This window comes from Apteryx rowi, unplaced genomic scaffold (assembly GCF_003343035.1).
Source record: "Apteryx rowi isolate R43461 unplaced genomic scaffold, aptRow1 scaffold_773, whole genome shotgun sequence".
Classification (NCBI taxonomy): Eukaryota; Metazoa; Chordata; class Aves; order Apterygiformes; family Apterygidae; genus Apteryx; species Apteryx rowi.
The window spans coordinates 167,846-194,404 of record NW_020451064.1 but is presented as its reverse complement, the minus strand read 5'-3'; the positions used below and the strand labels follow the sequence as shown (position 1 = coordinate 194,404).

Sequence of the window (26,559 nt, the reverse complement as noted above, 5' to 3'; positions counted from 1 at the left end):
TTAAGAATCAATGTTTTATTTACTGCTTGGTAGTACAAAAATTGTATACAAACTATTTTGTTAAAAATACATTTGATATGCAAATTTAAGAAAGACTGACATGGCAACATCCATACCACTACAAAACTGCAGAGTGTAGTGTTAAATGCAATAAAACAGGCACAATTTCTAAATCCTCTTGCTGAAGTAGCAATGCACAAGTTAAGCTTCTGTACAGACCAGGTCTTAAAACATCTTATGTAAGTATGTTAAATAGCCAAACAATGTTTTACATATTGAATACACTTGGTTTTTTTATTCTATATATTTCCGATAGAATTGAAATAGAAACTACTTTTAAATTAAGTAAAAAAATAGCATATTTCTATTTAAACTTTCTTCAATCCTTTTGGCATGTTTACTTGCAGTGCTAACCCACTGCCATACTAAAACACAATACTATCAGAATAAAATCTTTGTTTGTTTTTTAAAGCTTTTGAGACAGTCTACAACTGTGTATCTCCTTTCTGGTAGCTATTCAAAACTGCTTGGTTTTGCAAAATACTCACTTTCTCCAGGTGTGTGGGTTTTTTTGTTTTTTTTTTAACACTCATATTTCTCTTAGTGTCTGGGAAACTGAAAGCTACCTACTGTACTAACGCAAATTAAACTCCTCTGCAAACATTAAGCTCTTTACAGAAATAATCAAGCAAAGTTTGGAGAGGAAAAGAATGCAAGAATTTATTAATGTATGCCTCTTAACAGTTATAAGGTGAGTTTGATGGTTATGTTAAATTTAAAATTTGAAAAGATCTTATAAACCATCTCTTAAATTTATACGAGYGAGGATGCTAAACACTCAAGTACCAGTTGTGGCCAAGCTTATTTTGGGGACTCAAATATGGACAACAGCCACCTCTAAAAATATCAAATTTAAAAGGAATAATAAACCACTAATTCTTTTTAGAAGGTTTGTTTTGCAAACAGGAAGTTAGTGTCAGTGAGAAGAATACACTGATAGGTCCAGTTTGTGTCTTGTGGATACAAGCCCAAAGACTACCGTCACGTACTTCCCAGCAACAGCCCAATAAGCCTGACCTTTCCTGACAAGCTGTGAGGATATCTAAAATTTTAAGTGGGAAGATTTATCTTTCTACATATTGTTAGCATTGCATAGGCTGATGAAGAAACTTGACTCTGAGATTTGAAGGAGAAACACAGTTTAGAGCATTTAGACTAAAAAGATTGAGAGCATTAATTTAAAACATCAGTTTCAAAACAGGCACTGATTTCCAGTGAGTTCATAAAGCAGATTAAATTACTTTATAGTTCTCAGAATATAGTGCAAGCTCCACTAAAATGCAGTATACTACAGCTTATGTACTCTTAGGCACTCAGAGCAAATGTTATTTTTCAGTTTCTACTATACAGCAAAGTTTGCTGACGTATTGCATAGGYTCCCAAGTAATAAATAACAAAATAAAGCAGAGATCATAGTAAGTAGACACAAAGAATTAGCATTACAGAACAGTCACTGGTATTTTTACCAGTAAGTGACACTCAAAACGTGAAGATAGTGATGCCATGGCTTAACATTTTCATGCCACTGAAAACTACTATTCTCAGTCCAATAAAGCCACTCTGAAGTAATTAAGTATACTCCAAAATTTTTAATGCCATATATTCCAAATGCTTATCGAATTGTTGAAATAGGTTGCCTTTGTTTAACAAGGAACCTGGAGGGAGTGGGGAGACAAAAAAGAAAGGCAAGACTATTAGGCACTCCTGACATACAGGCAAGTAGTTACAAGAAAATGGAAGGACAAATGGCCTCGAAGAAAGTGACCTTCCCAAGAGCTCATCCAAGTGCACAGAAAAGATGCTCTTTAGCCTAATGCCAAGCAGTTATTGAGATAAGGGGGAGAAAGACATTGATATCATTTAACATCTGCATATGGCTGAACTAGCCTGTACTGTAAAGAGGGCTTACATATTAAAGGCACGCATGCAGATTTTGGCTGATATAGCATTTGTTTACTTGCACATTTTGCTTGTCTCTTAGCAGTTAGATTAAAAGAATATTTTCATCTTCCAAAACCTGGCTTATCTTTAGTGAACAACCGTGAACTCTGGAGGGGAAGAATAGAGGAGAAAAAAACCTGATGGACCAGAGGGGTAGTTTATCCATAGGGTAATTATTCATAATATTGAGCTCTTTAAAAATACTTACCTGAAAACAAAAATCAAGGTTATTTAATAAGACTTTTTATTTTTTTCTGCCAAAAAGAGTTATAGGTACTTTTCTTTGCAGGACAAAGTCCAATATTTGGTATGAGGTCCACAGAGCTCAACTCTATGTAAGCATCTAAATCTTATTGATTTTATTGATGAAAAGCCATTAAGCATTTAACTTTGCATAGGTGCCATCACAGAACTTGTAAAATGCTACAGTGCCATAAATACATTTCTTTAAATAATATGCATCTCAGAGTTTTCAGTTTTCTCCCAAGTGTTAGCAGACAAGCTTCTTCTAGAAGTTCCACCTGCAAGAGAAGAAAACAATTCTAAAAAAGAAGCGTAAGTAGCAAAATTAGTTTTAGGATGAACAGGCCAATTAACAAGTCAGAAGATACTCCAAAATGAAGACAAGGCTTTTTGTATTCAAATTGGCAAGAAATTACACAAACTTCTCTACTCTAGAATTCCAATTCAATTACATAACATGGTGGCCAGGCATTACAAATTTTAGGATGTAAAGCCATAAAGGACAGAAACTAAAATTTCAGCTGGCAATCATGAAAAGGATGGGCAAACATACGGACACAAATTGACAAATCACATCACAATGCAAAGCACACAACTTTGAAAGAGATGCTAAGAACTGAAAATATTATACAAACTCAGTGCACAAGTGAATAATTGTTTATTCATTAGCTTACAATGGAAGTGCAAGAGTTCAAATTAAAATTTTGACTTCAAGTATTACCTGTACATTTACTTCTGCTTTTTTACATGCCACTAAATGTATATTTAAATAAACTGAGGAAATAGAATCTACTGAGAACACGGACCTCAAACAGGGAGAAGACATGCTCTGACTTAAAAAGATGCAGTCAACGTGACACTAGGGTAAGCTGAAACACTGCAGAGCTCATTTCACGAAAATACTAAGAACATGTCCATTTGGGGAAGAAAGAAACCCTGAACTCAGGAGTAGCAGCAAGTACAAGAAACTAGAAATATTATCTCACATAGGAACCACCCAACTCCAGAACTCCATACCACACAAGAATTCCCATTAACCACACAAAGCTTCACCTGGACACAAAGCTTCACCTGGTACAAATCTACTGCCTCCAAATGCCAGAATAACCCTCTTGTGGCAGGAGTTCAAAACACACTTGTGTCTCCCTTCTTCCACTACATTTGACAAACTGAGTCTAATTCTCTAAAATTATGTGCTTTTCATCTGCTGTTGGCTCAGGCACAAAAGTCCTATGTTGCTTATCTGTTTGATTTCAGCAAATCAAGCTACAATAATTTAATAGATTAGATGTGTGAAGTAAGCAATTGAAGCAAGGGTCTAACTAATATTTTTATCTGTTCATATATAAACAGCTTTTTCATGCCAGCATGGACAAAAACTGATCTTGAATCACATTAGGGAATGCTATTTTAGACTCTTAAGCAAGATCTGTTTGGTTTTTGTTGTGAACAGCAAGCAGCCCTGGCTAGTTTTCCACATGATTTACAAAATAGTTGTGCTGAACGGGAGAGACCTTTACAAGAGATTCTACTGAGCTCATTCCCTGCTATTAGAAAACTTGTTTTCAGAAAGGRCAACATTTTAAATCCTAAGGGAGACTCTACAATAAAAAGCTGCCATAGATGGGCTTTTTTTTTTTATAGCTATACTATTACAAATCTCTAGAGATCAGTTTATTTTTAGATTAAAGTAGTAATAGTTCAAGTTTAGAGACCAAATTTTAGATAATTACAGGGAACAGCTTTCTTTTATTTAGGAAATGAAAGAATACATTAGAAAGAAAGTTAAAATAAAAACATTATTTTTAAAGTGATTTCAAAAACAGATTTTTATCAAAGTGCACTAGAATTAACTTTTCATATAGGCCCTTTTTTTGCTATTTTTATTGTTAAAGGCAGTCTGATTGTCTCCTCTTTAAAGTCAGAGAACATGTTACTAAGTCTGATCATGCCTACCATGGGAGATGTAGAAAAAAACCCACAGAAGTAACAATTCAGCTGTACAACAGTCATGACAATGCAGCCAGTGCAGAAATAATTTATGTCCTACTTCGTTTAGCTAACACTGATTTTAAGGGAAGAAAGGAAGCAATTTCAAAAAGAGAGGAAAACTGAGCATCAGAACATAACTTTGAATCTGAAAACAAGAGCAAGGTTTTTGTTTGCCTTTTACTGACACCTGTAGCTCTTTTACAGATTTCTGAGCAGAGCAATGCGATAGCAGCCACTAGAAAGCTATGACTTGCCAAAATTTGCCACAGAATAAAACACAAAAACAAACAAAAAAAACAATCACCAAGCACCTTACAAGTCTATCATCTCTCTCCAAGGCATGGTCAACTGTGGTAACACTGGCTTTGACCAGCATTTGTCCAGTCTGGTCTTATAAATGTCCAGCACTGAAGATGCCACAGCTTGTTCTAGCTTCTTAATTCTTYGCACCTAAAGCCCATCCCCTGACAATTTAGCCTACTATTTACCTTCTTATCCAGTGAGCAAAGCGTATAAATTTACTCCCTTTCCCTCTGCAGCTTTTTTAAGCATTTGGAAGCTTAGCACTCTATGCAATGGTTCCAAAACGACGGGGTATCACTTAATGGTTAGGCGCAGAGTCCAGGCAAACACAGTCTTAGTTAACAGTCATTTCCGGGCTGCAAATAGAGGGTAGGGGGAAGCATCCCATGGCTTCACAAACCAGCTTGCTCCTTTGTCTTCCTTTTTAAATTCACAGAATTTTAGAAAGGATTTACCAAAGCATATAAAAAATAAGCCTCATCTTGCGCCTTGGCCTTTCAGAATTTAACCTCCAGACACTCAAGGGTTTTTGGTTTGTTGGKTTTTTTTAATATAATATTTAATTTCCACTTGTGTGCTTCCTTATATTTGAGGTTACTGAGAGCTGAGAGTTTGAAACTGGGCTGAGCTGACACAACACTGACCTCTTTCATAGGGAGACTTTAAGAAAGTGCACTTTCTTAAAGTCTTCTTAAAGCCTTTATTTTTTTACTCCCAGAACTACTTCCTTTCCCAAGGATCAGACTCTCTATTTGCATCACATTCATGTAAAATTGCCTTTCCTCTTCAGATTATCAGTTTCTTGTCATCAGTTAGAAACAAATCATATTACATTATAAGGTTATTCCCTACATTCTTAACAAAACAAAAAAAACAAGAAAAAAAAGGTCAGGAGCACATTCCAAAAGCATGCTGGCAGTATGCCCTGCTGCCTTCTTGTTCAACAAATTTAATAGGGTATTTCAAGCAATTCACTAAAGTTTAATGAAAGAAAATCCCATTCTCATGACCTTCCTGACATAGTAACTAGAACAGATCATTGTCTTATGAGCATTCTCATCTTTCTCCCTACTTATTAGTAAAAGTTCCACTGATCTATCAGAGAAATATCTAGTAAGCAGTCACCTGATACAAGCACAAAGTACTGTGCAGCAAACATAAGAAAGAAGCACTGTAGTTATTCCAGTAATGAAGCTGTCAGCAGTATTTGTTTCTTTTGGATAGCAAGCACATATTGCTACTAAAATCTGAACTACCATTTACTGTAGAAAAAAAATCAGTACGCAGATGTTCTGTTTCTTGGACTGCTGAAGCCACCTCCAAGAATTAGTTTTTATTTCAACGTAGCTCCTTAATTATAAAGTCTAAATGAACATTTAGATAAGAATTTGCAGGATATTTTTAGCCTTTACCAATTTATCATTAACTGAATGATCAAATACATATTTTGCAGACTTTTGTAGCAACTTATGTAACTGAACRAATTTTCACACAGAATGGCCATTTTCAACCTCATTTCTCTTTGCTGATTACCTTATTTCATCACATTCCACTTTCAATATTAATTTTTAATATTTGATACCTGCAGCTCACTCTGAGCTTCTTCTCTCTTGTATTCCCTGTTTCACAGGTGTAGCAGGTGCTTCCCTCGATTCCTGTTTCGTAGGCGTAACAGGCATATCACCACTGACACTCTCCACACCAGTAACAGACATCAAGCTTTTCCGCTCTTTGGAATTGGATTTGTGCTCCACTTTTGTGACTCTAAATCTGAGGGGAGCAAAAGAAAGATTCCGTTATGTTTTCCTAGAGATTAGCTAAATCATTCTCAGTATCCAGTGTACTGACAGGAACAGACTTTTAGAGAGGAGAATCCCAAGGGCCAAACATGAGAGCATACACCTCCTGGGGCCCAGTTTCACTGAAAGGAATTGATCAAGAGCCACAGCTATCACTACTGCCTTAGTTGGTAAGCAAGAGCGCATGTAAGCTGCTAAACCATGACGAAAAAAAGAAAACGAAAAAACAAAGTTAGTTTTAAGTTAGTATCACATACATCTTTAAGGCCACTTTGTGGCCCTGACTACATGTCTGTCTCAACTTGTCACCGTATTAGCAATAAATAAGGTATTCTATGCACTAATAATTTGTAAATAAAATTCTGCTTTTAAGTTTCTTCAACCAGTAGAAGATACTTAAATAAGATTGACTCAAAAATGTGAGGTACAAACACATTTCAGAAGAAGAAAAGGGAGAACAAAAAGAAAAGCATTTMATTTCCAGGTTTTCACAATGTGTGACCCACCGTCCCGTCCCATCCCCCCCCCCGCCTCCTTCAGCAGTACCCGACCTTGGCAAAGCCCCTCCAGTAACCTGCACAAGCAGCAGGAAGGCTATTAGGCCAGAGGGAGCTGAGTCCTGCGATACAGAGAGTACACTTCAGAACAATCTTCCTTCGTATTACCTATGCATACCTTTAATACACACTGCTGCTGAACCATACTTTCTCAGCAAACTATTTTTTAAAAAGAATCCACAGACTGTATACTTGAAAATATTTCTTAGAATAGTAATTTTCTAAGATAGAACTGCAATGTAAGCTAGGCAATTAAAAATAAATGAAAAGAGAATGAAGTGGGCTCAGGCTTAATTGAGGAAATATCAAATTCAGAAACAGAGGAATTTATTCACCTGTAATCCTTGTTTCTTTTTAAGATAGCATCAATAGAGCTGGATCCATTGGATCCATATCCACTGTAGACTCCTATACATTTAGTTCTCCGGTGACAAATAATAAAAAAACAATCACTAACTGTATGAATACACCTATTAACATAAATAAGTTTAGCTTTGACAGTCAATGTTCCACCTTTCCTTTCCAAACACTGAAAACAGCAGTTTAGCTCATGACATACAAAGTTACACTGCTCTGGACTGACATACAACCAAACACTAAACTAATATCCATCAGCTATCCTCACAGTAAAAATAAACAAAACTCCCTCAAAACTCCTACAATTTGTTAATGTAAACATAACAATAATGTTAACATAACAATACACCTTTTTCCATCCCCACAGCACACCCCTGTGTAGGTGTTCCTCATTTTCTCAGTTATAGAAATATTTTTCTCTGCCCTCAATTACTAGTCTTACCATGATTGAAAAAATAATCTCAATCTCTGCAATTTTGTCCATGTCATGTCTTTTTGAGATGACAGGGGACTCACCACTTTGAATGCTCTTCAAAGCCCATGGCTATCCTACTTATCCCTCATTCGCCCCCTAATACATGAGATTGTTTCTCTGATCAACTTAAAACACTAGCTTCCACTATACACTAATTAAAAAAAAGGAAGCCTTTTGTGCTTTCTCTGATGCTACTTTTCACATTCAGAATGAGTTACCAGTAAGGCATGCCTAACTCATTCAGCCTCCTAACATCCATCATGCTCTTCACAAAGCCTACAAAAGATTTGGCATTTACTAGTTTACCGGTAAACTGAGACYACTACATACTGAACTGTCAGAAGGAAACAGAGTATTTGCCATCTCCTCTCAAAGTCTTTGGGGGCAGAAGTAAACCAGCTGTTTGTTGTTTTCATAGGGATTAGACTGAAATTGGGGCAGTTTGGGAAAGCAAGGATGGCAATCAGTTTTCACATCTTGAAAAGGAATTTTCCATTCCAAAGATCCTCTTTTTATACTATAAAAGACCTGAATTTCTTGAGGTTTTTTGTTTGGTTACAGGGTTTTTGAAAGGTGGACAGGAGAAGAATCAGATGAAGCTTTATCTACTTCAGAATCACACCCACTTCAAACCCGTCTCATTCAACATCAACCCTTGGGACTTCAGCTTTCTATATGCTGGTTGAGTGCCCTGACCTCCAGTCAACAGYTATTTCAGGGCAGGTTTCTCAATGCAAAGTCAGTGTAAAGCTCCTTTTATTTGACATAACTACCTTTTCAAATTAAGTCTTCCTCAAATATCCCTAACTTTCCTTTTCTCCTAGATACTACCCCAATATCTACATCTTATCCTCTAAATCAACTGTACACTTTTCTGAAATCACATAAAAAGTTGAACAAAAACCCTCAAACATCTTATGAGCTCTCAGCTTTTACAGTAATGTTACTTCAAGATTTCTGGCAACCTTGTCTAACCTCCATGTATAGGAGCAATGGATAGCTGATCCAACATGGGCCACTGTAGAGTCCATAAGTAAACAATAAAATAAGTCTTACCTTCCCACAGAAAGTACTGTAACCTCTCCAAGACGGCTTCTTCTGTGCTCTTTAGGTTTGTGAGCTGGCTTTATAAGATGCCATCGTTTGTGACTACAACGAGTACAAACATCCTTTTCTGCTACCCCTCCGACAGTATGGAAGTGATGGCCTTTGCAGTTGTGTTTAAATGGAATAGCACCAGGTGACAAAGGAGACCCTGGACTTGTTGGACTCCCAGGAGTGGTAGGAGATAAAGGGCTGTGGAAGAAGTATAAAAGAAATGTAAATGTTTACTATAAAATCTCATTTCTTAAAACGGAAAAAGATAACATACAAACTTTTAGCTGTGTCTAATAAGCAATTCATTKATGGGGGACAGCTTATTTGTGAGGATGCTTGTTTTAAGGCTCTCCCTCATATATATCATAACATAAATGTATTTTGCAGTTAAAATTTCTTCCGCAAATGAATTCAACTGCAGTCAAATGGTTGATTTAACTAACACAAAGGGCAAGGAAATGGAAAAAAAAAAAAAACAAGCTAAAATAGAGAAGAGGTTAAGAGGACTAATACAGAAGAAGACATATAATCAGCAGATGAAGTACACACTTGGAGAACTAACTAAAGCATTTCAGAAATGTTACAGCATCTTTAAGAACACACAAAGAACATAGTCCCACAATATTAGGAAGAGGCAAAACTAATGTCTACTATGAAGAAAAAAGAATTAACAGACCATTCAGCTTAAGCCTCAGAAAAATGCTGGAACAGTTAACTTTAAAAGACCTAGAAGGTAAGAAAAAGCAGTGCAAACACCAAAATGCATCCATTGAGAATACAGCAAGTCAATCTAAAACAAAAAAAACAGCATAGGTAGAAAGCAGCAAATGTGTTTTTGGACTTCAGTATTGATTTCGATACTGCCTTGCAACATATTCTCATAAAACAAGCTAGAACACAGTGCATTTCAGGTGAAATTACTGTAGCTTAAGTTAGCAAACCTTGTTTAAGAAAAAAAAAAAGGAGAATATTATATATCAGTAGATTACTACAAAACCGGAAAGACATACTAAATGAAGTTACTCTGGTCCTGAGGACATTCAGTGCTTTAGAAAGCTTCTTGGACAACAGAACAGAAAAAYAGCTAAAGAACCTATGAACTTTGGGTCACCCATAATAACCATAGAGAATGAAACTAGAAATTAGGATGATCAGAGGAGAGGGGAGGAAAAACACACACACAGAAATCTTATGAAAAAATACTAGATGAACTGCAGTAAGAACAAAAATTTCAATACTTCAGCAGAGGTAATTAACTTTGCAAACCCAGATTAGAGAGCAACTAGCCAGATTCTCCAGAGAAGGAAGGCTGTTGCCAAAAAAGGACAAATTGCCCWGTGGAAGTAACAGGAGTATAACCCGGGAAGTTACCGAAGTAATTTTGTTACATTGCTCGGCATTAATCATGCCTCAGCTGGAGTGTTCCATCCAGTTCTGGGCATATTATTTCAAGAAAAATACTGTCAAAGTGAAGAGAATCCAAAGGATAACAGAAAGAACAAATTAAAGAAATAAAACCTGCCATGACACACTGGAGTTACTTGGATGTTTATTTTCAAAACAAAAATATTGACAGGAGACATTTAATGGTCTCAGAATAAATAAAAGAATGCTATAAGGGAAATAAAATCTGTTCAACATGCAGCAAATACAACAAGTAATGACTAATGGCTAACTTAAATCTGCACTTTTGCCACTTGCTATTTCTATTATTAGAAAGCATTTCCTAATAGGAAATAAAATAGGAGATAAACTGTTACATAGCCCTGTTCACATTGCTAAATCTAACCACCCTTCCCACCCCCACCCTTTTCCTTAAATTAGTAACATAGTACTACTTGAACCCTCATCTCTTCTGCTTTGAATAAGAATACAGGATTATATATTAAGAGTATTTAGAGTAGTATAGATATAGGTACTTATGTACAGGTACAAGCACGAGGGGGGAGAGGGGGGGAGAGGGGGGGAGCCAGGCAATACATATTCTTATTACCACATTTGTAAAGAGAAAAAGCAAAACAGAAAGAGGCATAGAAAGAGATGTCTATTTTAAGTTAACATCTGTACAAATGAAACAAGTGCTGTTTCTGTCCTTTCAAATCAGACAAGTCGGTTTAGTTCAAAACTACTAAGCAACTTCACCATAAAGTAAACAAATATTTGCAGCCCCTGTAAATCTTTAGTGCAAAAAGCAGTAAACGTGCATTACACACCTAAAGCATACAACCAGAAGAACAAGATACTAAAGAAAAGTATATCACAGGGCATACACTAAAATGTAGTGACTCAGAAAGAACACCATAAAGAAATCAAAATATTATCCTCTTAGCTGATGACTCAGGAAGTGATGTAGTCTTAGAAGTGCACATGAAACAAAACCCTACCATAACCAGAAAACAGAAAAATCCCAACTTAACGTCACTTAAAGAGATTTTTTTTTTCCTTGCTAACATGCTTTTGGTTTCATATAACCAAATTTATACTTTCAAGTTACAGAAAGTTAAAAACTATCTATTACACACATGGTATTAATATGGCAAGAATTTTAATTTTTTAAGTAATTAGTAGATATTTAATATGATACCACTTTGACTAAGTTTCCAGATTACTGATACTAAACTTTGGTAGATTTAGGCAATTAATAAAGTTACATTAAAGGATGTCATTTCACCATGCTTCCATTCACACGGGATCACTGAAAGGGTATGTTCTTAGATGGCTCTGGAAACACGTGTTAAGGAGAGTAATTACCTTTCAGGTTCAAGAACACTGCTGTCTGCTACCATGGCCTTTAACACATCAGCATTCGCTGCAATGAGAATAAATGGAATTCTTAAGCATACAGCTCTAACTTTAGAAAAGCAAAGAGCAAAAACAAAAGTGCTCAACGAAATTTCATCTACAGTGGAGATGGCTGGATTACACAAATCTCCAAAAAGGCACAAGACAAAGTTATTCAAAATCTTAATATAATTCTATAGGATTTTCTTAACCTGAGATACTAAAGTTACAGTTCATATGGCACTTGAAGCTCTGCGCCAGTACAAACCATATAACCTAGCCAACTCCACAACCCTCCCAAACAAAATTACTAGAAATTTTTAAACATCCTTTTGAAAATAGGAGCATCATCGCCTAACATGTAAAAAGCAATTTCAAAGACAAAGAACACCTATTTATAAATGAGCCCTACAAAACTGCAAATAACTATCAGCCAAGAGCTTCAAATTGATCACATATTTCAAAAAAACACATGGGGTACCTAATCCCAGCCTGGAGGAAAACCACACGGGCTAAAAAGTCTTAAGGATTATTGAGGAAAAAAACTTTTCCAGAGGACTAGTCTTCATATAGGAGTAACTCAGAGGCAAGTCCAATGCCTGAGAGAACTTTGATTTATACAGTGTAAAATCAAACAGACTAAAGGTTCTTATACTGTAAAATATGCAGTCTTCTAAATGTTCATTAGACCAGGCAAATGCATTCTGAACTAACCAAGCATTTCTTGGACTGCTTAAGTTTGGTTTTATTTTTTCAATCATACCTTCTTTCCCCTTTACTTTGTGCAAATACCACATGAAGATGTCATGTCTGAAACACAACATGAGAGACAATCTAATCTGTTTTCTCAATTACACACAAAGCTTTCTTTGGATAACAACTGCAGGAATCATTTCAAGACAATCAATTTGATGTAGTCAAAATGTAAAATTTTACCTACTATAAATGTTGCCATCAAAAAAAAAAAAAGTTTGAGCTTCTACTTCAAAAAGAAAACAAAAAGATTCAACCAACTCAAACACCAAAATATTTAACAAAAAACCAAGAAAGGCACAAACCAAACTTATACAAAATAGTTTTCAGGTAAACAAAAATTTTCCCATTTTGTCTGAAGTTATTGCTTTCTGAAGGCAATCTCAAAAAAATTATGTATGTGCAAAAAGGTTATTAAATGAAAATACATGAACATAGCATACTTCAGTGTATCTGAAAAAAACATATTTGCTATCAGGCACCACCACAAAGCCTTATAACTTCAATATCACCATACTATACCTTCATTTTTCATTATGTAGTTAACAATTTGTCCCACAGTGTCACTATTCTCATGCATAGTTTCATTCATTTCTGTGCAAGAAAATAAATACCATCAATATCTTGGCCTTCCAAAAGGAAAATTGATTTATTCAAAAATTAAATGAGAAAAATCAGAAGAATATTACATAAAAAACCAACAAGATCTATTATCACTTTGGAGAGAAACCTTAGATCAGACTTTTTAGTCCTTATTCAGGAAAAACACAAGTTTGTGGAATCTACACACACAGGTCTATGATATTTTCATGCAAGACTTTAGAAAGCTCAGTATTCTCATAAACATATATCAAAATTCCTTCTCCAGTTAATACGGAGACACAAACAAGAGAGCAGTATTTCCAATCCCTACTACAGAGGGAAAAACAAATCATTAAACTGTCTGAAGGCATTATTTTAAAATAGATATTATTTGCTTCTGCTATACGAGGGATTCAATCTAAACTATAAGGATTCAAAATTTGACTTTTTATTTTAAATATATATATTTATATCGTGTGTGTGTGTATATACACACCAAGGTTCTCATATGACTATAGGAGTCAGGAATTTAGGGGAGAAACATCCTGACCACACTTAATCCACCTAGAGTCAGTGGTACCTGTTGGAACAACGCTGGAAGATTCCTCAGAACTATCTCAGAACACAGAGAAAGAGGAGAGAGAGGAAGCAGAGAAAAACCGAAAGGCACCAGCTCTGCCCTTCCCTGATAATCATTACGACTGGCTTTAAAAAATGCAGGATAGAGACCTAAAAGTTGCCCACCTTTTACTACCCCTCACCTTGCTTTCTATTACTACTCACTTGAAATAGCAGATCAAATAGTACCAACTGCTATGTACATGCCCCAGGCAGTAATTGCTTAAGCACATGCTGACGTATGGTTACTACGTCACCTGACTCCTCAGTCACCACAGAGCCCCCGTAATCTGTGTTTGTTATAAACCTACTGACAGGCTATCAATCAATCAGGAGAGAGGAAGAGGCCCAAAGCATTTACACGGACTTGCCCCTTGTATTTACCTAGCTACACGCAATACAGGGTTCCTATAGCTCTTCAAGTGATACACCTTTTTTTTTTTTTTTTTTTTTAAAGACAAGACAGGATCACAGAACCATGAAAAGAGTACAAAAGAACAAGCTTTAGAACAAAAGCAAAGGTATCTTTAAGAAAAAAAAAAGTACATAGGACATGTCATGTGAAATAGAAAATAGTCTAAAGGCTCAGTTTTATGATGAGAAGGGAGATGAGAATGATAGCACAAGTTTGCTTAAGATTGTTAAACCTAAGACATGCTATGCTTTAAAGAGCAGCTTTATGTCACTCTTTATTAAACAGTTATGTATAGTACTTTGTTGTTACTAGCAGCACATGGAATGCAGAAAAGCAATCTGGTGACTCAGATGGCAGTTTATAGCCACAAACATTATAAATAAAATAAACTGGATGTTTTGATCCCTCCGCAAGCTCTTAATCTGTTTTAGAGGACTTGCATGGGAAATTGGAAGACTCCTAGTTTTGACTGGCAGAGACCAAAACCAATAGACCATATAATGGTAATAAAAATACGCATCTTAAAAATATTGTGGTCATGTTTAATAGAGGAAAAAGGACAGAAGTCTCACAATAAGTTATTCTGTATTAGTAGCAATGTACAGAAATATGTAAGAGGCATTTACTAGACACACTGATTACCTATTTTTTCGCCAAGTTTTTCTTCTTCTACTTGTTCAGCCTCTGTTGTACAACGATAACCTTTTTTCTTAAGGACATGACAGACGAGGATCCCCAAGAGACCCATGATGAAGAAAACAGGAACCAGTGCAAAGGCAATATATTCTGGGTGGTCAGACCCATTACCATGGCCAGTTTTAGTTGTCAAAGTAGTTGTTTGTAAACCATGGCTTGGCAAAGCTTGGAGAAACTCTTCACCACCTATGTAAATTAACAAAGAGTTATTATGATACATTGTACAGCGCCATTTAGAAAATTATGAGCCTGACCAAATTCCATTAGTGTCCATGAGAACTTCTGTGACAACTTGAATGGGCAACATGGACTCAACTGACTCAGAACTCGCCCCCATAACAGTAGATATGCTCTGTTAGTGAAATAATTATGGAACAGAGAACACATACATAATTACATTATATTTCTTCAACATAACAGGGAATAGCAAATGATACTGTGGCCTGATAGGTCTCAACTCTCAACAAGAGGGCAGGCATATTTCACAGTAGCATATTCACTACACTTCAAAACATCTAGCTGAACACTACTATTGCGCCTTCTTACCATCAGTGAGAAAAAAAACCCATATCACTCCTCCAGTCCTAACTTTATGCAAACTAGCTTAAAAAAAAAAAAAGTACATATAGGATTTAACAGTGACCCTTGCAAAGAAAAGGTATCAGATTTGAGAGAAATAACCGTTTTTTCTCTTAACAGTGGGATTTCACAGCACAAAAGGTTATGAAAGTTTATCCTCTCATTCTTCCTCCTCAATTCTCATCTTGTGCCAAATTAACAAAATCACAACTACTCTGTGAAACCACGTCTCAATAATTTAAATATTCCTCCCCTATATGACACAGTTTGTACAAAAATAACCTTTTTTCCATTAAAAAGACGCTATTCACAGTTTCTATGCACAGGTTTACAAAGTTTGACAAGCAGATGAAGCAAAGTATAAAATGTGTAAATTACAAAGGAAAAAAGAATCACACTATTTACACACTAGGCTTAAAAATATATAAACTAACCATCAGCATAAAATGAYCTCACTCTTCACTCCTTTAAGATTTGTATTTAAACTTGAAATGGGAGGGCGAGAGGCTTTTACTGCAAAAAAGGTTATAGAGTAGGCAAACACTAATTCTGTAGATGTAAGTAAGCACTGTCCTCTCTGGTACACTACGAAGTTAATAGGTGTATATCTCATGTTGTAGAYAGGCCTTTTGAAATACAAATTCATAGAACAATTTAGGTTGGAAGGGACCTCTGCAGGTCATTGGTCCAAACACTGCTAAAAGCAGAGCTGATGAGCTCAGGTTGCTCAGGTACCCACCTAGTCAAGTTCTGAATCTCTCCAAGGATGGAGAGTCCACAACATCTCTGGCCAGCTGTTCCAGTATCTGATCACCTTTATGGCAAACATACATGCATATACTAAAATCTCAGTGCTTTCTCACATATCGAATATTGAAGTATACAACTGATTCCAACTAAGTTCAACTGTTCAGCTAAATCCAAGATTACAAGTTGGTTCTGAAAACTCTTTCTGAACCTCCAGAGGTTACACACACCATGTGAAGAAAATTAAGACYGCTCTTGTAGAACTTGCAAGCATATTCTTGTATTTTTAGTATATTTTTTCTCCTTCACTTTGCCTGAAAAGATGATGCTTGAAGTAGGAAAGAATGACAGAAAAGACCAACCAAAATCTAAACACTGTATTTCAACATATTTTCCACCTGACTCCCATTAATATGAACAAGGCAGTTCATACTTTTTTCCTATTAATCAGACAAACCGACTGAAGGAACGAAGACTCCCATCAGAACGTCATTTACACAACAGCGCAACATGACATTTTCATAACAATAATGTCTAGAACCACAAAAACCCTCTTTGAAGTTAAATAAAAGTCTCCAAAAACTGCAGAGAGATCATTATTCCACAGTCATTTTTTCTGCTGGATTGGCTGTATAACTGTTAACTAAATTAGTTATATAACCATAACTATCTGAAAAATGCCAGCAAGGTGACAGACAGCTAAGAAAAGATTTGTAAAGCTGCAGTTGAGATGTATTTCCCTCAGCTTTCTTTTTATCAAAATACTAAACCATTTATTTACAGGATTTCTGAATTTTTCAGAAGTCTCGAATTGTCAATTCAGTAATAAGTAACAGTGAAGACTTGCCCAAAGCGAAAAATAGTGAAGACTTGCCCAAAGCGAAAAATAGTGAAGACTTGCCCAAAGCGAAAAATAGTGAAGACTTGCCCAAAGCGAAAAATAGTGGCACTCCTTTGAAATAACAATTGAAAAAAAATCCATTAGCAAAAAAAGTGTGTGAAGTATTTCTCTAATTTTCTAGACAATAGTAGAAATGCAGAAAAAAAGAAGGAAAAGCAAACAAACAACTGAGGAGACTGGACGCTGAATGTATTTTAAAATGTTAAAATAAATTTCAGTATGTTTACTTTGGACAAAGCAGGGTGGTCTAGCTTGTTTCCAAAAACCAAGAGAAAGCTATTTACTTTTAAGAGAAGCCAGTAATTCTACAAATACCTTGCAAATTCTGCATGCAAATAAGTAACTTTTAGAAGCTTTAACTTTTACCTGGGTAGGACAATTGATCAATATATACAACTTAACACTTTAAGACTGCAGTTGTTTTACACTACAAAGGAAGTAAAAGACAGCAATGGTAAACGGACATGACCATGTAACTGAAAAGTTGATCATACATACAGTTTATTTGCCTTCTAGGAATTTATAGTTTTATATAGATATACCAAAATTTTTTTTTTCAGGTGGCAAGAGCTACAAAGAGCTACAAAATCCCTGTTAAATTACACAGGGTAGATAATTTATTATCCAAACAGGAGATAAAAATATCACTTTGGAGAAGTATCATTTTCATGACTACAGTATCTCAGAATCTAAAGAATCCCATTGAAACAGTACACATTACAAGCTCAGAAAGGTATTAATAAATCACCACYTACCATGTTTAAATACAAGACAGCTTTAAACAAGTAGGCAGATGCTTTAGTATCCATTTAAGAATGAATGGGAAAGACTTACCACACTATTTCAAAGGCCTCAACAGCCATTTACTAATCAAGCTAACAGCTGAGAGGAAAAAGCAAGTAGGGCCATGGACTGAATCTCTGACCCAACTTTTTACATTTCCAACTCTTTGAGGCAGGAGTTGCACGCGTTGTCCTAGCAAAGGAATGCCTCTTGCCATTTCTCTATAATCCTGGCAGGTATTTCCCACTTTAAAAAGCCTAGAGAGCAAGTAGGACTTAAAGCATGGTCAAAGGCTCATGCTTCAAAAAAACAGCAAGTTCATCACTGGTGAATGGTGGTTCACCATTATAATTTCTCCAGATGCAAAGTTGCTTTAAGAGATCCCTTCTCTCTTCAGTCCTTTACCCCACTGGCTGTGCTGCTGACAGACTGTAATCCTGAAAACAGTTTTAAACTGGATCACTGAGATAATCCAGATTAAAAAATATATATATATATTTTCTTAAAAAGCAGTCACTTTCCTGATTCAGTATAGCCTGTGGTTCAAACAGCTGTGTCAAGGCAATCAAGGGACTGAGTAAGCCGAGGTGAGGGAATGAGCAGCTGTGGGCAAAGAAGGATGAATACACCTAAATCAAGTTTTCCTAAAGTAACTGTAGTAACATGGAGCCACAGTCTCATCATATAATAAGGGAAAATATGGAGGAAAAAAAATAATTATGTGCAACAAGTATAACATCATACATAATTATTTTTAACTCAGATCAACTTGAAACCTCACCAGTTTGAAAACCACAGAAAATGTGCACACAATTTAAAATAAAAATACAAAGCTGATTCACAAGGCTGCATAAAATCAACAGAAGAGAGTGCTTATACAAAGGAAATAGAAAAACACATCACAAATACTACCAAATATTCACACCAAACAAGAAGAAATTCTGTATATCCAGGATAGCCAATCTCAAGTTCACAAGCAACTCCAATGACAGAGCTACATCACATCTGGAAGGACRGATCACTTTCGAGAAACCACTAAATCCCACCCCGGGGGGGGAGAAAAAAAAGAAAAAGGAAACCTCAGGGACTACTCAGGCTGACATTCCCAGCCCATTTCTTCAAAAAGGCAGGAAAATCCCATGAATGGGAACACCACCAGGGCCCCTTCCCTTGCCACTCCGCAGCTCTGCCTCTCCTGCCTGCACAATGGTTCTTGGCTCCTTCCAGATCTGAAAGGTCAGCTTTTCCAGTCRGCATTACCGTAACACCCAAGTGCTCTCCTTGGTGTATTTATTATAACAAAAACAAAACAAACAAACAAAAAAAGCCAATTGTTATGAGTTCCTTCTTCTTTTATATTCTCCCTGACAGAATTGTTTTTGTTTGGTAATGTTTTGGTAAGCAGCTCATGAATAAATTTGATTTTGTTTTGTAAAGAACCATTTGCCTGGTTAATTACAATAATCTCAGAACTGGATCCTGCAAACAAACAATACTGTATACTCACAAGCATTTATGCACATGGCTAATAACGCCACTTTTCGAATGACTGATGTAAATCAAGTGTAAGTGCTTGCACAGTAAGGACCATAGTTTGGGGTTTTTTCATTTTCTGTTTCTTTCTTAACCACAGACATTTTCATCACATAACCTGTGTTGTGATTTAGTTTAGTACTTCTGCCCATAGATTGACACCTAAAGCACCACTGATAAAATCCAGTCAGCTAATATCTGATCTGCAGTAGAAAAGTCCTGTCAATTTAGGCAAATTCTCAAAGGACAGATGCAGTTTACATAAGTAAATAATTAGATAAATAAACAAATAAATAAATATATAGCCAGAACAACTGTGGCTATAGTGGAACTTTTTCTGGCACAAGGATGTTGAAAAACTCACATATCTTATTAATGGAATACTCTGTAGTATAGATTTGCCCACACAAAATTGGATTGACATTTAAATAGTTTTAGAACTAGGCAGAAAAACACACTTAAAAGTATTTTTCCACTTAAAAATGCATTAACAAACATATATACTCCAACATATCAGCCTATGTAAACTAGGCTACATTATTTTTCTTCATTTGACCTCAGATACATAAAATCTAACTCTTCCACAAAAATTCAACAAGTTGTAAATTCGTTTGCAAGATATTTTGCTTAACAGTAAAAATTAAATCAATATTTCTACATAAACATACAATTTACACAAAGACCATAAACTGTACTTGATGTCATTCAGTTTATGCTCAAAATGGATGTAAAAATCCACCCAAAAGGAAAATACCCAAGAAGAAATTAATTAGCCAGATCAAATACTCAGTGCTGCTTATGCTCACAAGGAGAGCAAAGCACTTGGCATTCATTTATCAGACATCCAAACTTTAATGGGCATGATATAATGCAAAAAATAAGGCTTGCCCAGTCATGAGCAATATATTCTATGTCCCAAACCATAGCTACATCATTCATTTAATGATCCCTCTTCCTCTTCCCCAGAGGCATATTATGCTTATTAACAGACTGTTGACAGTCTACCTCATTCTCATGATGTAGGATGTTGCTTCACGAATGTTTTTACTGAAAGTTCAGGCCATAGCAGCCTTCCTTATTTCGACTCAATTCATGTAGGAATTCATCTGCTTCTGTGTTTTTCCCTCCTGACACTTTATATACCTGTCATCGTGCATCAGTCTACATATTACAATTAACTAAAGTTTTGACAAAGATGCGTTCTAAATGAAAACCTTTAGGAGCAATACTCGCAGCATTTAAAGTGGTGTTTAAGCTACAGAGCACAGATTGCATTCATACTATGTAGCTTTGCTTGCTTTAAAATAAATAAATAAATAAAAGTATTAAGCTTGAGCATTCTCTGCCCTTAACCCTCATCAAAAAAGCAAAATATAAAGCCAGCCAGCCTCAGCCAAGAAGTAGCCTTTCACATTGTTGCTAATCATTACCAGTCAGACACAAAGTCAGTGTACTTCTATCTCAGCAATGGCTCAAGAGAATTTTAGAGCATCTTTAGAAAACAGAGTATAGGAGGGAAAAAATTAGAACATTAATATGAAAAAATATTTCCTCCTTCACTAAACCACAATCTTTACATGATCTACACATACTTATTAACACTCTAATTAAGCACTGTATTCCCTCCATGTTAGTTAAATTATGTTTGACCACAGAAACTATTACAAAACTAGAATATCTTGAAGGACTGTAGTAAGAATGAGACTACAGTGGACCATGTAAGCAAAGGTATTGCTCTGTAACAAACTTTTTTTCTCTAAAGTTTGATTTTGATATATATATGTATGTATGCATTCAAAGAAAATAGGACTGAGAGCACCTTAGAGATGTCATCCCACTTCATCACATTGTCCCAAAACAGGATTAACTGTACCTAGACAGCTATCTGCCACACACAGCTTAAGTTCCTGCAAAGGCAACAGCTCACATATATTATTTTCTTTTTCACTGCAAATGGAGGGTCAGAACAATTCCTTCTTTAGTACCTGCTACAAGATCAGATTTTTCTTGCACTGATTTACAGAATTAGTCTTTCCTTGGTTTTAGTACCATATACTTGAAATTTAGCATTATCACTAGGATACCCCCTATATAAGCCAATTATCTCAGCTCTACCTCTAGCATTGATCTGAATAGACAACTCTCAAACTTCCCATAAAACAGGAAAAAATTTCTAGAAATATTTACTTAAATATCAAAGAATGACTCATTCTTGAAAAGTAAATCTTTTTTTGTAACCAAGATCAAATCTGTTTAGTTTTTTTATACAAACTACATAAGCTTCACCATTAAAACAATGCRGGTTTTTTTTTCTGTCTCTCATACTAAACATAGGCATAATCCATATCTAGCTGATTACTTTAAGCACATTCCAGTTGGTTTTGAATTGTTTTATTTACAGAAAGTATTTCATAAACAATGATGTAATCTCCTCTCTCCTCTATTAATAACAAATCCTATATTGTTATTTCATATTTTGCTCCATTAAGTCCATACCATTTATTTCTTATGGCATGCCTTTGGAGAACTTTGTTTATATTTTATAGATTTGACTGTTATAGCAATCTACACAATTAAAATAGGTACATCTATAGTTACTATTTGCTTCTCTGTAAACTTCAAGGCATTATACTTCCTGCTTTCAAGTATGGAAATGAAATGCAACTATCTCACAAGACACACAAACTGTTTTGGCTTTCATGTTAACTAAATTATTAGAGTTATTTAATATGATCAATTTACAACCTATTTCTGTGCAGTACAAGACACATGAAACATTCAGATACAGCATATACTCTGCTCAAACATCTTGGCTAAGTGTAGTTGAAAAACATGTCATCAGCTTATGCAGTTCTCGCATTCCTCACCATCGTGCCAGTCCACCTGTCTCTTAAGGATCAAAATAATTTAAGCAAAAAAGGTTTGCCTGGGTGGTTTGGGGTTTTTTGTTTTTTGATTTTTTTTTTGGGGGGGGGAGCAGCCAATGCCTGGATCGCTCTTAGTTCAGTTCTCCATGTGATACTACAAACTATTGCCCTAGGATAATCTAAGGGCTACTTAAGATAGCAAAACCACCCCAGGAAACAGTCAGGCAAYTATGGCCTCAGCTAATTCTGCAAAGGAAGAAGATGCTTGGTGACCATACCTGGTGTTTCATTCTCTCCTGGCTCTACTGCGAGTATGCTTTGAACTGGACTAAACTTCAATGATACTTCTTACCTCCAGGCTGGACATCTATAAGGCAGATGGATGTAAGCTTTGATTTCAAGCATCCATTTTAAGCATGATTTAAACAAATAGAAATTATTTAAAAATTAATCTTACATCTGAATTGAAATGTGCAAAAAACAAACCAACAAACAAAAAGCTGTATATTAGCTCAATTTCCTAAATACATACTAAATACCTCACACTATAAATTTAACAAAACTTAATTTAGAAGTTTTACTAAAATGGAGTTTTGCATTGTGCTTAATTAGATGCCAGAAACAGCCAACTTATGTCCCTTTGCATTTTACAACTGGTGGATATGTTCTTATTTTAAAATAAGCACACACTGGGAAAGCGAGCTAAATCAGCTATTTACTTTCATTCAGTATATTCAGCTTATTTAAATGTAACATAAATGTTCTACAAGAGCTGCAGTAGAGGTTTCTGTTATTAAAGTCTAATTTCATTTTTGAGATTCTTAAGTTCTAAAGAACCCAGATGGTAATCATGTATTGATTGAATATGGGGTTTTTGTTATTTTAATCACAGTAAATTTAGCCAGAACAGTTCGCCACGACTTCAAATTAAATATACTTTTTAAAAGTTACCTGATTTAAATAGTGTTTATCCACTCTGGTAGCAACAGTCAAATTCCCTTTACATAACTATACAGGTTATAAAACAAGCAATTCCAATCACAAATCAGAACGTATCACTGCCTAAAACAAACGCGCATTAAGACATTCAGGAACTGTAAGGCTTCCGTGCCTTACCAGTAAGGGTTATAGAAGAGACCAGACAAACTAGAAATGGCTGCAAGAAACATATTTTAAAAAAGCAGGTTTTGCCAGAGAAAAACTCTGAGCAAAGAAAACCCATTGCCTACCAGTTGCTCCATCTATTTCAAAGACATTGCTCGAAGAGATATTTACAAACTGAATTGCGAAGAAAAAACTATGATCTAAAAGACAGCTTGTGAATTCTGCCCAACTTTTAGCTTCCTTGTAGCAACTGGAACCTATTAACAGAAGTGAAATAAGCAGGAAGTCTGATGAGAGAAAGGAAGTAACATGATGAAAGAACATAATGACAAGGAGTAATAGTACTTCCAACTTAAAGGTCAAGCAAGGGTGTTTAAGGTCCTCTAATAGGAACTCGAGAACAGACCAGGAAACTCTCATCAGAAGGTTTAGAAAGTAGTTAATTAGAAAGTAGTATCTCAAAAAAAGCAAGCAGAAGAATCAGCCAGGTTTCTTTAAAGTTAATTCTAACTGCAGAACTAGTTCTACTTGCAGAACACTAGTAGTAAGATCAACACGGTAAGTCTCAGGGACAACCTATCTTCCTACAATACCTAGCATCATCCCTACAATCCAACATCATATTCAGAAGCATAAAACCATGAGTCTTGCATAGCACTTGAAATTGAACTCTACTGGATCCAAGTTAGAGACTGAAGTCATCACAAGATTTGTGCTAACCTCAACATGGGCAGATTTCATAGCAGGTCTGGAAAGAGTTTCCTCATCTGAATTTCAAGAGACCATTTCTGCCCTGATGAACTCCTTCCTAATCCCTATTTATTTCTGAATTACATTCCCTATCAACGTTGTTTCACCAAGTTGTCAGCAAGAAGTTTTAGAACAGACTTCACTGAAAGCTATTTGGAGTGGGGAAAAAAAGGAGAGGAGACGCTCCTAAATAAGGATAGTTTCTATTAACAGCAAGCATGAATTATGGCTAAAAGCATTATTGTATAACCCACATAACCCTCAACAAGTTTAAACCATTGCAGTTTCTACACTCCCAGATGAAGCTTGCCATGAACCATGAAGGAAGACCAAACTTCATAAACACACTACAAAAGCATCTGACGTTACTGAGAATTCAATGTGAAAGCAACGAAGAGTAAAATATCTAGCGCAGTTTCACTCTGTTGAGAAAGAAAAAACGTAACATGAGCAAGAGGAACAAAGACCCAATCCACACTACCAGGTATGTGACACAAAATGCAATTGATAATACTGAGAAAACGCATACACAGAGAGGAAAAGCTCATGGTGCACTATTTACCACTGTAAACACTGCAGAGCTTGTGGTATCATTGCTTTGATCACTATTTGAGCAGCAGACAGTTTCTATTGCAAAAAATAGTTAAAACAGAAGCTTTGCATCTGCATTTCAGTTGCAAAGTTTTTCTCAGATTTCAGCTTTCAAATAGAGCATGCACTACATGCAGCTACCACACAAATATAACCAAGTACACCAAATTGATCTGGCTATGTCTAAAAAGAATCACTCCTGGACACACCTGAGATTTACAGCTATTCCATATTACAGGCAAATTTACAGGTACAAGTTCATCTAGAAAACAGCATTAAATCAATGCTACCAAGTACACTAAATAGTGTGTTTTTGCAACAAACATCTCCACTAGTTCAAACTAGTCAAAAATCATTTTTATCCAAAATCAGTCCATCTTCTGTGTGAAGATAAAACAAACCAGCAGAAAGTATTTGACAACCCAGAGGAAGGGGAAGAGAAAAGTCCCATGCTTTCATATCTTTGCATTTCCTGCTTTGCTTGCCAATTTTTAGTTTTCATAAGTAAATCCCATTCATCTACGTATACCAGACTAAACTACTGCTATAGTTACTAAATTCTACCAATGCACATGCCACACTATCAGTTCCTCAGCATGACTGTCTTCAAGCTCAATAAAACAAACCTGAGTATAAACAGTTGTAAAAAGTCAGTACAGGCCTATGAATACCCATCCTTCAGTTTACTAAAACATCTGTTCACATCCTCTCTTAAGATGCCAGTAGTAGATAAACTGCACAGCAACCTCAGCATGTAGAAGCACCTGCGGTAATTTGCCAAAGTAGCAACCTAACAAAGAGCAACTGTAATTTTTATCTGTTACAAATATTTTATGCTAAAGTTAGTGAGAAGCAAAAGGGGGGGGGGGAGTCATGGTCAAGAAGGGGATAAAGAGGGAGAAAAAAATCCAAGACTTCTTTCCTCCTCTCACCTCTGCACACAAAACCTCAAGAAAGAAGTATTAGTGCCTTGAGCAAAACAACTACCAGTTAGCACAAGTTTGATATTCAAGATGACTAGCCTCTTTTAAGGAAAAAGATTAGTTTTTTTTTTTTTTTTTTTTTTAAGAAAGGCTGATAATGCTTATGTTTTCAGCACTGCTTCACTGGTCCCAGGCGTGCCTGGTAGTATTTATTTCTTTCCACTCTCCTGAAGAGAAGGGTGGACTGGATGACCAACCTCCTGCTTTCAGAAAACAAATGGTAGGTGATAGGTATCTCAGTCCTTTTTGAACCCACCCAACCTGCACCAATTAATAATTACAGATTTACAAAAGTAAGAATAGAAAAACTAGAAACATTTAGTGCCTGATTCTACAGTAATAAGCATCTTTATGTTAAGCCCTTCCATTAAACTTAAAGTTTACATTTAAACAAGCTGACACATGCTTATCAGCGTCATACTATCCGGATGTAACAAAGCCAATCAATCTGAAAGTTATGCCATATAAAAATGAGCCTCAGCCTAAGCACAAATATTTCAAAAGCATAGACATCTGCACAAAGAACTGTATTCCCAAATGTTTACTTCTTGTGTTTCACACTTCAGACAACACAGGCAACAAAATCAGTTTCACTGCAAGATTATTAGTACCATAACATTTTGACTAAATATAAACAAAGAATAGACCATTTAGAACTAACTTCCTCTGGAGCTTACACACTTGCGCGCTTTTCAGAGATCTTAGAAATTACAATAAACTCAATTCTCAAAAGCTAAACTTTAAGCCAAGTTTAAGTCCACAACGGACACTGAGGTAGAAGCAATCATCTGACTCATTTCTGCTTTGTGAGTCAATTTATTTAAACTGAAAGTAAAATTAAGTACGGAAAAGTTACCAAACTCCAATCAGTACAGTTCGTTACTTTCTTTTGACCCAACACATACCAAGCACTATACCAAATTAAACTAATGCACCGGGGGGGAAGAAGAGCTGTGACATTAAGGCCGGTTTTGCCCCCGAAGCCACTCGCACCAGGAAAGCGGCACGGTTTCCCGGGGGCCGCTCCCGCACGCCGCGCTCCCCCGCCGCC

At 35.9% G+C, this 26,559-nt stretch overlaps 1 protein-coding gene across 1 annotated transcript; it reads right to left on the bottom strand.

The window, feature by feature from the left end:
* RELL1 (RELT like 1) lies at positions 1 to 23,787 on the bottom strand. Its single transcript, XM_026088555.1, has 9 exons — positions 23,778 to 23,787; positions 23,310 to 23,441; positions 22,359 to 22,427; positions 14,617 to 14,856; positions 12,882 to 12,953; positions 11,577 to 11,634; positions 8,784 to 9,023; positions 6,122 to 6,309; positions 1 to 2,522 (listed from the first exon to the last, which is right to left on the bottom strand). The coding sequence occupies exons 1-8, from the start codon at positions 23,785 to 23,787 to the stop codon at positions 6,129 to 6,131; spliced, it is 1,002 nt and encodes a 333-aa protein (XP_025944340.1). The 3' UTR covers positions 1 to 2,522; positions 6,122 to 6,128.
* Positions 23,788 to 26,559: the final 2,772 nt, after the last annotated feature.

Excerpts from the sequence above, each read along its gene's own strand:
- RELL1 (XM_026088555.1), bottom strand. Across the intron at positions 22,428-23,309 it reads TGAAATAGATGGAGCAACTG|AAGTATCATTGAAGTTTAGT; the intron begins GTAGGCAATGGG and ends CCTGGAGGTAAG. Across the intron at positions 14,857-22,358 it reads AGGAGAGAATGAAACACCAG|GTGGTGAAGAGTTTCTCCAA; the intron begins GTATGGTCACCA and ends TAATTTACATAG.